Here is a 14,970-nt window from a genome sequence, read left to right on the forward strand (position 1 = left end):
CAGATATCATTTTCAACTTTCTATAAAGTTTGCTAAAGTTGATGATTTTCATCAATATGCATATCTAATACTCACTAATTTTCTCTGTAACAGTTTTTACAAAACAGAAAGAGAGTCAATTAACAGCATGACATTTTTTATACCTAATTTGGGCACCCTCTACCAATTATATCCTTCTCGTCAAACCATCAGCTAGATCACCTTCATTATAAATCAAAGACAGTTATAACATGGAGAAACAAAATCACAGTAAGCAAATAAAATACTTTGAAATGTATATTTCTGAATAACAAGATTTTCTTCAACTGCTACTAATCTGCATTTTGAGCACAAGAAAGCTGACCTGGAGAGAGAAACAGAAAACAAACTAGTATACAATACTGTTTCTCTAACACATTACTGAGGCTTAAAACTCTACCACCTCTCTGAGACTTAACTGTTTAATAACTTATATTTTCTATTTATAGATGTATTAACAGGAAAACAGAAAAAAATTTTATAAAGTTCTTTGATTTGAATATACAGCCATGATGTTCTCAAGGTACTGCATTTAGAATTACATTAAGTCCTACTTCAGGTGACAGACACTGAAGTAAAATATAGAATACCTAAAAGAAAGATTATATAGTAATAGGCCATTAGAAAGTATTTTTGCCTTCCCTACAGCAGAGAATTTAGAGAAATGAAGGTTCAATCAAAATAATTTTTAAAAACTCAGCATTTCACCATGTGGTACAAATACCAAGAAATAGCAAAATTGCCCAAATCATTACAAGAGGACAGTAAAGTGTGAACATTTATTGATACTTATTAATAACAGACATGCTCAGAAGAAAACGAAGAGTATGAATTGAGAGAAACAGAAAAGGTAAAAGCAAAAGTCAAATTTTCCTTATACACACTGCAAATCCTGTAAAAAGTACTCTTATGTGTAGTTCCAAAATGAAGCTATCTCAGGAAAGAACTGTAATCATTGTTACCCATTATCTGCTATATTCAAGTTTCATGCCACCAAGATTACATAAGGCCTGCATACCAAGTTCATCGTGCAAACTGCTGCCGCCTACAGCAGATGCATTGTCATGTGATGCTTCTAAGTGGACACTCCCATTTCTCACCAGCAAGGAGGCACTAGCACTGAGCACTGCAGCCTGGGAAGGGGGGCGGGACTGGACTCTGACCTGGGCTGTGGACTGCTGGCCTTGCTGACCATCTTGAAGGCTAGGAAAAAACATGGATTGGGGAGACATTACAGGGAAGAAAAGAGAAAACAATAGCTAGAAGTCAATATAGAAAACTAATTTTTTTTAAAAAGGTGTCAGTGTAACCTAAGAAAGAGCCAACAAACTTTATAAAATATGCAGATTATACTGCTGTCTTGAAAATTCTGGTTTTTTGAAATCTGATTCATGGTGATGAACACAGAAAAAAATTCAATGTATATGCAGAGCAACCAATCTGTAACATCTTTCCAACTCAAGTCAACAAAGTTCTGGTATAAGGAAAAAGAAAGCAACAAAGAAGAGTCACAAGTACATTAAATACATATAGGCTATAGCTGGTCCCTCAAATAATACTTATTTTTAAGTTCAATATGCACTTTTATTTATAACCCTGATACAATTATTCTAGAATTGTTCTTTCAAATATTCTTGCATCTGAAATTCACAATAAAACAAAATTTCTATGCACTTGAAAACCAAAGAATCTTTATCAAATGCAACCAAGGTAACAATTCAGAATCAAAAGAAAATCACAAACTAGTGAAGAAAACCAGAATTAAAAAAAAAAAAACAAAACTGATTCAACCAAGTGAAATAGAAATGACTGCTGAGATGCTATATTAAGTATTTTTTCTATGAAAAGCCTACATATTTCTAAAATAAAGTCACAGGCTTTATAGACAGGTGTTAGTTAACAGTAATTACGTTCCCTTAGTGAATTTTGATCTTATCTTTCCCAATTCATACTCAAGTTTCATTACAGAAATCCATCATTTTAGAAAACCTTAGAAATAATTTAGAAGCCAGTAATTATTCAAGGAATATTAGTCTTTTCAAAATTTTATAACAATTTAAAAATATTTAGTATTTCATGATTATAAGTTAAAATTATCTAAACGTTATAATTTTGATGATTTTAATTATCTAAAAAGTAGATAAAACTAAGAAACTATTAACTCATTTTTAATTTTTACATATTTATTTTAAAACACTAAGAACTTAAATTTTCTTAGTATAACACTCATATTGAAACTGATGAGAACACTTTGAGTATAATTATACATCCTCCTCTACATGATGTTCAACGCCATTCTGCACTGTTATTAAAATTATTAGACCTTTTAGGAATTAAAAGAATGCTACTAACAACAGCCTTATGCAGTATTACTTTTAGGAATATCAACTTCTCTCTAATCCTCTGAATTAAAAGGAGTGCTTTCTCTGATGTCTACAAGACAACAAACTAATCTGCTATAGACTCGGAAGAGAGCTAAATTTGAAGTACAATTGAGCCTCAAACAACATGGGGGACAAGGCACCAAATTTCAGCAGAGTCGAAAATCCATGTATAACTTATGGTGCCCCTCCTTATCCAAAGATCCAACCAACGACGGATCATGTCATTCTGTACTATTTATTATTGAAAATACCCACATGTAACTGAACCCATGCAGTTCAAGCCCATGTTGTTTAAGGGTCAACTGTAACCATGAAATAAAAAAGAAAAATACTGCATACATTGCTTAAAGCTGTGGTTATGGCAGTAGAACATACTCTGGAACTATAGCCATATGTGACTAAAGTAACTAAAATGTTCGCTCCTCAATCATGCTAACCATATTTCAAGTGATCAAGAGACATGCAACATAGATAGTGGCTACCACAGCCACCAGGGCAGGCCAAAGCTGGCAGTCAGTGTTTACCATACTGGATAGTGCAGATTACAGACTATATCCACCACCACAGAAAGTTCTATTAATCACCACTGCCTGAAACATTCGTGTTTTCAGGCCTCTTTTAGAGCCAATGAGAGCCAATAAAAACTATATACTCTAAGTAGAGCACAGGAATGTATACAACATATTAAAAAGATCAAGTCTACAAAGACTTGTCAACGCTCATTGGCACTAACTTTTAAAGTCATAATTTTAAAGGTATTCACTTAATAATGTCTTGCAGTCTGTCTGTCTGCGAGTAGAATATTTGTACAACAGAAATAAATCAAGAGGTGATCTTGGGAACTAATATACTAAAACGTTTGTTTCTTGCGTACATCAACAGTAAGTCTGTCCTTGGAAGCCATCTAAATTTATCCATACACTTTACCCAAAAGACCAAATTTCACAAGGGAAAAATTTTTCAGCTCAAGTATGATGACTCTTCAGATTTGGAAGGTAAAATATTAAAATTTATGTGTGTGTGTATATATACACTCACATACATAAACATATATATATATATGCTCAGCAAATTTTGCCAATTTTTTCAATTAAAATCATAAATAAAGGTGCTCTATGGCAGTCAGATATATTCTAGAGTGAGTGTATTGAGAATACACTTTTCTTCAACATATTCATATATATATAACGTTTTCAAAGTACTAGGCAATGTATGAAAATCAACTCCAGAACAAAGAAAATTAGCCAAAATCTATGCAGTTATAAATGTCAAGTTTCTGAACATCAAAAGGGAGAAAAAAATGTTTATGTCCCTTGAATTCCAAAAAGCCTATTATTTTTGCACAAATTGCCAGGAAAACTATTCCTGGAGGGTTGTATTTCATCTTAAACTAATAACTGACAAAAATTAATCTTTTCTATAATACCAATTTTATGTCAAAACTACCAGTTTCAGAAAAGACAGCAACTATTTCACAATGTGGCAAAAGATAGAAATTTAGGTTTCTAAACTATCGGCTATCAGTAGCATCACTGACACGTTATCCTAATAATTAAATTAATTTGCTTTCCAAATTTAAATGATAAAAAAATATAATTGGTATTGGTCTTTCCTTCCTCTTAGCACTTATTTAGTATGTAACACATTCTGCTGTATGCTGATTTTTATCTTTGCATGTATCTTTCCAACTAAACAAACTCTGAGTATGATTACATTACTACTATGGGTCTCCAGATTTCCGAGAGTACTCAGTGTCTTGAATACAGTGCACAAACATAAGTATTTGGTGGATTCATTCCTGAGTACCAAAAATGATATGAATTTCCAATTACCAACTCAGTTATAACTATGACCTTATTTGATTACAGGTCTTTCACTCTATTTTAAAAATAAATCTAACTATATAGTAAAGCTTTTTCCCCTTCCCCAAATGCACTGATGGTCTACTTTCATTCCAGTCTATTAACTAGAGTTCTAAAAGATACCACATCTAGGCTGATAAACACAGAACTAACTAACTCTTAGTATTAATATTACATAATCTTTAAACATTCATCTGTTTTCATCTCTAGTAACTGGGAAGAAGTAGTAAGGGCCTACAAGGTTAACTTAAGTTAGAAAAAAAAAACAACCTTTAAAAATAATTCTGAAATAGGATATTCTAACTAGCATTTTAAAATATATGCAAATTCTCTTTGTGAGGAAATGGATGATTCACTCCCAATCCTTGGATACATATTTTTTATGAAGTTGCTTTTTAGACTGTCGATTACTTACATTATTCATTAAAGTTTAAAATAAGTTAATATATTTTTACTGGTATGTACAGAATAATTATAATTAAACTATCATCATACCTATTCCATTTCTTTCTGACAAGTTTTTCAAAACCATGCTATCTTATATTTAAAGATGACAATATTATATAACTTACACTGAGAGTATCACTATACTTCACCTGAATATTTTTACAATTAAAAAAAATACAATTTTTATTAAATTGGCGTTTCTCCTAATTCATCACAGCTAAATTTTATCTTATTTTATTCATGATGTAGTCAGCCTCTTTAAGATACACATAATCTTTGCACTGGAAATATCATGGAACCTTAGGTTCAAGGGGTTGCAAAGAGTTGGACACGACTGAGCGACTGAACTAACACAATTTACATGCTGACTGACTACTGGAAGACTACTTTACAAAAATCCTAAAGTGAGCCCTTTACAAATAAATAGCTCATACCATATCCTCATTTGAATGGTGATGTATTTAAAATGCTAAAAAAAAAAAAAAATGGAGAAATCCTATGTGGTTGTCTGGAGTTAGCACAGTTCTTTAATATTCCACCAGGCAGAGAAAACAAAATTGTCTACATTTGTTTAGTGAGTGAGATCCAAAGAATGAAAGGATTTATAAAGACTAAAAAGAGAAGGTTAAAAAAAAGGATTAAGAAATATCAACATGGAGTGAGAAGGTAAGCAAAGAATATGTTTATGGCAAGTATTATTCAAGGAGAAAAAAGAGGTTAGAAAACACAAAACAGAAAACATAAAATGAAATTTTACGGTGAATTCTTTCTGCAGGTTGGCACTACACACCCTAAATCCATTAGCAAAAAAAGTTACTTCAGGGAGCAAAGGAAATAGAAGAGGAGGGCCCACTAAAAGCAAAGGCACTCAGAAAAGATTTCTAGACCGAACGCTTCTTTTAAACGGTTGCCTTCTCATTTTTACTGCAGAATTAAAGGAACATGATCTATGAAAGATGAAGTTCCTGATTGTAATGTAAAACTCAGAAAAATAATTGTCTTAAATACCAAGGGAAATATACAATAAAATAGCAATTTAAAAAAATAAGGATTTTGCTACTTTCAGGAACCAGATTTTAACAAGGGAAGAGATTTATCTCTTCAAACCTACCATGCATTCAACAGCAGTTATTTCATCAAATATTCTTCTTTTTGAATTTCAAAATATAGGAAAATAACTTGGATAATGGAGCCTTTAGATGCAGAGATTAATAAAAGTGTATGGTGTAATAATATCCCCAGAGACGGGAACAGCTACCCACTCCAGTATTCTTGCCTAGAGAATTCCAGGGACAGAGGAGCCTAGCGGGCTACAATTTCTATGGAGTCGCAAAGAGTCAGACAGGACTGAGCAGCTTTCACTTCCACTATAATAACATACACATGGTTTAATGAATAAGCTAACACATAATTTCATCCATATTTGTATTCTTAAAGCACAAGTCTTTTGAATAGGTTTTTTTTTAATATCTCTAATTCAAGCCACAGACTCATTATATCTGACATAATTAAGGATAAAAAAGCTTAAGAATTTCAATAAAAATTTACTCCCAAGATTATAAAGAAGCTTTCTTACTTAGGAACAGTGGCAAAAATAAAAATGCTTTTGTTCAGCATATGGAGGTTGAGAAATTCAACAAATATGTACATACAAATACATAGTGTATACACATCACCAACTGACCATGAAAGTCACTTAGTTGTGTCTGACTCTTTGCAACCCCATGGATTGTAGCCCACCAGGCTTCTTTGTCCATGGAATTCTCCAGACAAGAGTACTGGAGTGGGGTGCCATTTCCTTCTCCAGGGGATCTTCCTAACCCAGGGATCAAACCCCAGTCTCCTGCATTGGCAGACAGATTCTTTACCATCTGAGCCACCAGAGAAGCCCCCAGTTGACCATACATTACCAAAAACTAAATATTCTAGTTCTGCATCATTTACTAAGCCCTAGTGATTAACTTTCAAGCAACACAAAATAAAGTATACCATCTTTTAATGAAATAAAATAATCAAACTGGTTTATCAAGCTGATATCCTCAGTAAGCTCATCACTCAGTCCATATTTGCTCATATTGAACACTGTTTAAGGTGCTGGGAAAAGATATTGAATTAATTACTAACTTGGAATAGGAAAAAAATAAAAAGCTAACTTAAGGCCTCTATTTACATTTATATAACTGCCCTAAAAATAATTTTTGTGATTTAAAATTGACTAAACCAATCTGATCATTTTGTTTATAATCCAACATAAGACATGCATGGTGCAATAGGCTCACAGTCACATGCAGAGAAAGTCTAAAGAAGCTTAAAGATATAGAGAAACTGGAAGAAAAAGAAAAACAAAAGTATTTAATAAATGCTTTCTTCAGACTGACAAAACAGGTTAGAGGTCTGTTACAATGCATGCTAAGCTTGGTGGAATTTTAAAATACCATACCTTAGGGGTGATCCGATGAGCAATGTAGGAGGGGTAGGGTTACTCCCTGCATTGTGCCGGCGCCGTACTGCCTGGCGCCTAAATGTGCTGCGTTCACGGCGAAATGACACCGTCTCCTCGCTGGCCTGTGCTGCTGCATCAAGACAGACTTAGGTCAAACAGAAGCCTAGGTCGGAGATGTAAATAGCAGCTGAGCCTGTCCTCCCCAATACGACAGATTAACAGTGAACCTATGAAAACTCTGGCTCAGTTAGTCAGGTTCCCTTTACTTTGAGGGTGAGAAGTTAGGGACTACACCGTTTGCTATAGATAACTGTTTCTTTAAAAACGCTTCTGATTATCTGGCCTCACCATCTTCTCTTCAACCTCAACTTTCTATTTTAAGATCTCAGTTATTTTCAATCTTTTTCTAAAAGTCTTATTTATAAAGTCACATATCCCTCTATTGGCCCTTTAAGTCAGCCTTAAAAGTACCGTATGTGTTACATTGGTTAGTTCTGAATAATGGGAAAGGGGCATTAGTTTCTTCGTTTCATGAAGACAGTAAAAGCAGAACCGACAGTGCTTGTGATGACAGGAGTCAGGCGTGCATTTATCTGACACTACCCTGTGCCACAATTTTGGCAGCATTAAATGAAACGGTTGACTGCTAAGCTGCACAACTAGTTTTTTAAATGCTCAATTCAAGGCAGTGCAAGTGTATGTCAAGCTGTAGTTTGCTGCCTAACTTTATTCAACTTCATGCCCCTACACTGGTTCCCTCAACACTAGGAAGCAAATGTAAACAAAACATCAGCAAAAAAACTTAGAAACCCACAGCTTAATCCAAAAGCAAAACAAACTAAAACCAAATATATACCAACAAGAAAATAAAAACTAAGGCTAAACAGAATTACATAAAATTTTACAGAACCATGACTGATTTGGGTTTCTAAAGCGAAATGATGTTCATACACATGACTCTTTAACAACTGTTGTCTATAGTAATCTAAATATTTTAAGAATCATTTTGATTTTGAGAAAGGGCATTTTGATGCTAAATATGAATAGAGACAACTTGGCCAGTACAACATCTTTTTTAAAAGACAACAAATGAAAATTCCTTTTCATTTGAAAAGGATGACATGGATTACAAAATCAAGTGTTGTATTTGGACTTCAGTTCTATGACAAGCCTAATTCACATTTTAAAGGCTTTATTAATTCTTATCATTATTCTGCTCACCAACAGCAATCTCTATCATTTTAAATGTTGATTTTAATAAAGTTTTCTTTTAAATGTTTACATTTTTATCCCTTCCCCAATGAATGTTCTTTGTGTAATTAATTCATTACAATTAGGAATATAAGGGTTACCCCCAGAAGGCCTGGACTTCTCTATCTTCAGGCAATGTTTCTTTTATTAAAGGGATGACAAGCACAGAATTACTTCACCCACTTGGCAAATTTCTTCCAGTAAGAAGCGTTAAGTCACAAATCACAGGTGAATAATTTACATTATTACTTTCTTTTTCAGCGCACACACTCCAGTGACATTATAAGCCAGACAACTAAATCAGAATTCAACTTTGGGGCTTTGAATCTAAATCAAACTTGACTCCTGGAGCTAATACTTCTTTTCTTTCTCCGGTTTTATTGTGATACAATGAAAATTCCTTTAATGTGAAAAAAGCTGTTTCTTGTGATGCAGAAGCTCACATACACAAAAATTATACATGACCTGTGAGAACAAATTAAACTTAAAGAAAATTAAAAGTTCCATTTACCAGATTCATGAACCACATTTCAAACGCTCCAGAGCTGCATATGGCCAGTGACCACCTTTACTGAACAGTACAGATACAGACGTTTCAATCACCACAGAAAGCGGTATTGGGCACTGCTGATCTAGAAAGTCAAGGATGCCTGTCTGCACAAAGCGCACTGTGCGTTTTACCTGTCCCTGACAACTAAGACCTCAACAGAGGAAACAGCAGCCAGCACTCAGCAACTTAACTACCACCACCAACCAGCACTGTCACGAAGAGGAAAACCAACACTGGCAGGGCAGTCACTGGGTGAAGGACAAAACCAAGGGAAACAAGCAAGCTACATGAAAGAAGAAATGAGAAATTAACGGGTGACTTGTGTATCTGCTAATGGTTCTTAGATCCCAGTAAGAACTTGGGTTACAAAATTTTAAGTCACTATTTTAAACCTCAATTCAAGACTTATTTTTTGAAATTATATTGAAGATTTTTATTGTATTATTGCTCAATTTACACGTCAATTCACTTAAACTTTCAAACATTCTCACTAATTTAAGAGTTTGTTTCAACCAAAATAACAGTTACATTCATCCAGATAGAATATATAGAGAATAATTTAATCCATAAAATGTACTAAAATTATTCAGAAGTATTTGAAACAAGCAATACATGATCATGGAATAGTGAGAATAGGAAGAAGGCAAATAAGAAACACTTTTCTTTACTATCTTCCTTCTACTGAGGACTTAATGAAGCTAATTTTAAATATAAGCTAGTTATTCCATAATACTGGGACAAAAAGACACAACTACAGTGTCCCTTTGTAGTCAATATATTCTTTGGCTTCTCCAGAAAACACTTTTTTTTCTATTAACATACTATTTATATTTTGTTATCTGAAAAATAACTATTAACACTGCTTTCTTACTAAAACAGCTTTAGAAACACATCAAGACAACATTTTAGACATTACATAGGACAACATATTAAAATGGAGTTATGACTGCTGCCTATTTTGCCCTCAGTCATCCTCTGTAATATTCAGGGCAGAAATATCTGATGATAAAAAAATATTCAATGTTTACTAGAGTTGTCTAAAGCTTAAAATAACTTACTGTAAGTATATTCAATGACATAAGTATGGTTTTACTTGATGAAAATTCACTTTCACAATCCAACTACAAAAAGCTCTTTCTGAATCCTTTTACTTTATAAATAGAAAGAAAACCACAAAAAAATCTTTTAACTAGAGGACCAGAGAAGGAGAAAGAAAACACTTTACTGCTTAAAATTCAGTATCCCTGGTAAAGAATAAAATTAATTAGTATAGTAAGAGTATAAAATGCAAAAAGTAAAAATCTAGCACTCTAGGTACAACTAAATTTTATGCATGTGTAGGTAAAAAAAAAAAAAATCACATTCAACTGATTCAAAGGCCATGAATGACAAGACAGATATAAAATACTTTCAAGGACATTTATTTAGACAAATGTGAATTCAACATGTTTTTTAAATATAAGAGTCTTGACTTTCTAATTATTTCTTTGTATTAAAAAGACTTCAAGAAACTGAATTACTATCTAAGTTGAAGAGAGAACTTCAGATAACTTAGTTCTACTTCTGGAGTAGCGATACAATCATTCAATTAAATAAACATTTACTGAGCACCTAACGGAGAAGGCAATGGCACCCCACTCCAGTACTCTTGCCTGGAAGATCCCATGGACGGAGGAGCCTGGTAGGCTGCAGTCCATGGGGTCGCTGAGGGTCGGACCCGACTGAGCGACTTCACTTTCACTTTTCACTTCCATGCATTGGAGAAGGAAATGGCAACCCACTCCAGTGTTCTTGCCTGGAGAATCCCAGGGATGGGGGAGCCTGGTAGGCTGCCGTCTACGGGGTCGCACAGAGTCGGACACGACTGAAGCGACTTAGCAGCAGCAGAGCACCTAATGGCAATTCACACACATGGCACAGATATACTAAGACATTTTCAACAGTTGTGGTCTGATCTATTTCGTGAACTTCCAGATGTTCACGCTGGTTTTAGAAAAGGCAGATGAATCAGAGATCAAACTGCCAACATCCACTGGATCATCCAAAGAGCAAGAGAATTTCAGAAAAAATTTCTGCTTTAAGACTATGCCAAAGCCTTTGACTGTGTGGATCACAATAAACTGTGGAAAATTCTGAAAGAGATGGGAATACCAGACCACCTGACCTGCCTCTTGAGAAACCTGTATGCAGGTCAGGAAACAAGTTAGAACTGGACATGGAACAACAGACTGGTTCCAAATAGGAAAAGGAGTACATCAAGGCTATATATTGTCACCTTGCTTATTTAACTTATATGCAGAATACATCATGAGAAATGCTGGGCTGGAGGAAGCACAAGCTGGAATCAAGATTGCCAGGAGAAATATCAATCACCTCAGATATGCAGATGACACCACCCTTATGGCAGAAAGTGAAGAAGAACTAAAGAACCTCTTGATGAAAGTGAAAGAGGAGAATGAAAAAGTTGGCTTAAAGCTCAACATTCAGAAAATGGCATCATGGCATCTGCTTCCATCACTTCATGGCAAACAGATGGGAAAACAGTGGCTGACTTTATTTTCTTGGGCTCCAAAATCACTACAGATGGTGATTACAGCCATGAAATTAAAAGATGCTTACTCCTTGGAAGGAAAGTTATGACCAACCTAGACAGCATATTAAAAAGCAGAGACATTACTTTGCCAACAAAGGTCCGTCTAGTCAAGGCTATGGTTTTTACTGTGGTCATGTATGGATGTGACAGTTGGACTGTGAAGAAAGCTGAGCACCAAATAATTAAAAGAATAGATCATCAGTTTGTTTTACTATGTGAATGAAAACAGGCAAAGCATTAAAAAAGCACTAATATGGGAATTCCCCAGCTGTCCAGTGGTTAACACTTTGCCTTCCAACGCAGGGATTGTGGGTTCAATCCCTGGTCGAGGGAGCTAGGATCCCACATGGGTGCAGGCCAAGAAACCAAAACATTTTTAAGTGGAAGCAATTAAAAACAAAACAAAACAAAAACGGAAGCAACGTTGTAACAAATACAATAAAGACTTTAAAAAAAAGCACTAATATACTTTTAGGAGGACTCAGTTCAGTTCAGCTCAGTCGTGTCAGACTTTTTGTGACTCCATGAATTGCAGCATGCCAGGCTTCCCTGTCCATCACCAACTCCCAGAGTTCACTCAAACTCATGTCCATCGAGTCGGTGATGCCGCAATCCAGCCATCTCATCCTCTGTCATCCCCTTCTCCTCCTGCCCCCAATACCTCCCAGCATCAGAGTCTTTTTCAATGAGTCAACTCTTCTCATGAGGTGGCCAAAGTACTGGAGTTTCAGCTTCAGCATCATTCCTTCCAAAGAAATCCCAGGGCTGATCTCCTTCAGAATGGACTGGTTGGATCTCCTTGCAGTCCAAGGGACTCTCAAGAGTCTTCTCCAACACCACAGTTCAAAAGCATCAATTCTTCGGTGCTTAGCTTTCTTCACAGTCCAACTCACATCCATACATGACCACAGGAAAAACCATAGCCTTGACTAGACGGACCTTTGTTGGCAAAGTAATGTCTCTGCTTTTGAACATGCTATCTAGGTTGGTCATAACTTTCCTTCCAAGGAGTAAGTGTCTTTGAATTTCATGGCTGCAGTCACCATCTGCAGTGATTTTGGAGCTGGGATGACACAAAAGAACATGATTTGGTGAAGTAGGAGGTGCAGGTTTTGTATCTCAACAATTGAAAAGTTTTGAGCAAAGATACATATAGAAAAAAAATGCCACTTAAAAATGATGTGAATCATTCAGCTGATTACTTGAAGGATCCATATGTAGTTTGTTACTTTCTAATTGTTACATACTGCTAAAGCTAGTCTCTTGTAATAGCTCAATCACTATTAAATGAATAAAAATGTAGAAGAAACTGCTCAAGAAAGGTGTTGTTTTCAGTGGGGAGTGTCTATTGAGGAAAAAGGAGTAAATTTGGGAAAGTCATGAAAATAAAAATGTGTTTTGGTACCACAGATAGATCACAAGCAAGTGGCTTAAGAAAATTCTTTAACGAAAAATGATGAAAATATGAAACATACATACACACATTTCAGAAAATTAATATATATGCAAATATTCTGAAATACACTGAAATATTCTTCAAGGTAAAAAATTATTTTACTTAATAATTAAGTTACTATATGAAGAAATGCAAATCAAAGAATTCTTTTAAAGGAAATATTCTAGTCTAGGCATGAAATCCATTCTTTCCTTTTTTATTTCCATGTCAGTCAAGAATGATACTAATATCAGCATGCAAAGATTTTGTTTTAATATAGAAACAAATGCTTATAAGCATCATTTTCTGGGAGGCCAAAGAACAAGAATCTACTGCACAACTTCTAAGCATTCATTCTGAATTTAAATAATTTCTATCTATGAGAACATTTTAAAGGACTACATTATTTGACCCATAAACCAGCAACAATAGCAAACAACAACAAAATTATTAGCTGTACTGAGAATTTGCATATCCTTATCGATACTTTCCATAATCCCAGGCAGTCAATCAAATACAGTTTGGTAGATGAAATTAAATGATACTCTGGAGTCATTATCACACAGAACAGTTCCTAAAAGACAGAGTTTAAGGATTACTTACTTTTATAGGTGGTTCCTACTCTTTTTAAATCCTTTGTGAATGGTCTGACAGACCCTCTCTTCTGGAAAACTGCACTCAGAAACATTTTTGAATATATCTTCAGGAGATTCACCTAATAAGGCATCATTAGTGAAGAATATATATTTCAAGAATATATATTTGAATATATACTTGAAATGACATTTAAAATGGAAAACTTCCTTACAAATGATTAAAAGGCATCACTGTCTTAGTTTTCATAATAAATATACAAAGAAGTTTTATACATGGAAGCTTGTTAGAATCTGATCATTAACTGTGAGACGACCTGAACAGTTACTACTACTGGTTTACAATTGAGGAAATTGAGACACAGGTTTAATGGCTTGCCGGATTATCCAGGTAGTAATTAGAGATGGCATTAAAATGTAACTGTTTGATTCCTTAAACAGAACATTACTGGTATTAGAAAGAATGGGCTGATCTGGGGAATCTGATATATAAACCTTATTTGCCTCATCAATAAAATGCCTCTTAACACTTAAGATAATTTTTCCAAGTAACTCAAGGATCCAAACCTGTTTATTACATCTAATGAACACTCTTTGATGTGGTTTTATACGCCTAAGCTTTCTTCTCAGTATAGACTAAATAAAATATAAACTTTCCTTAGTCACATACACATTTATTAGTGAGTTATACTACAATACAGCATTAAGTTATGATATTATGATGTCCTTGAACAAGCAGTTCGCCCCTGCAGTTAACGACCTCCTACCACGTGTTTCTAGCATTGGTTTGTATGGTTATTCCAGCTTCTATAGAGTCAGCAGTGCATTTCTTCTGCTGCCACCAGTTTTAGCCTCGACAGGAACACTTCCCTTTCTATTTATTTTCTTCTTCTAACTTCCCATGTGAACTGGGAAATGAGAAAATTAAATCTATTAGAATTTACAGTCCCTCTATTCAGTAAAATACAAAAGCTTTAATTCACATACTCTTTTTGGTTCAGTGGTGTTTGTCTTTTCTTTTAATGATACTTAGGATCAAATTTACATGTATGGTACACACCCTCACAAACTGTCATCAAGAAAATTTGGCTTTTCTTTATATAGTGACAATCCCTTGACAGAAGACTACCATTGATTCCCAACACAAAATTATAATAACAGGATCTTATTTCATGCCTTCAGAACCCAACTATTACATTTAAAATAATTTTCTCACACAGAAAAACAGAGGTTAAGAAATTGAGAAAAAAATAATACAAATAAAGGAATGAACATAAATCTTTCTATTCTGATTGTTCTTCAGTCTGTTGAATCAGGCGGTAAATAAGATTAAGTGATTCAAAAGAAAACAGGATACTTTTCTGTCATATATAATTTGTCTGTACTTTTTTATT

General features: G+C 34.4%; 1 protein-coding gene across 1 annotated transcript in view; it reads right to left on the minus strand.

The window, feature by feature from the left end:
* PCNX1 (pecanex 1) overlaps positions 1–14,970 on the minus strand; it is a 184,123-nt gene that overhangs the window by 106,375 nt on the left and 62,778 nt on the right. Inside the window, 2 exon segments of the mRNA XM_070377628.1 lie at positions 1,037–1,221; positions 7,152–7,284. Coding sequence (XP_070233729.1) covers positions 1,037–1,221; positions 7,152–7,284 — 318 coding nt within the window.

Source organism: Bos mutus, chromosome 10 (genome assembly GCF_027580195.1).
Source record: "Bos mutus isolate GX-2022 chromosome 10, NWIPB_WYAK_1.1, whole genome shotgun sequence".
Classification (NCBI taxonomy): domain Eukaryota; kingdom Metazoa; phylum Chordata; class Mammalia; order Artiodactyla; family Bovidae; genus Bos; species Bos mutus.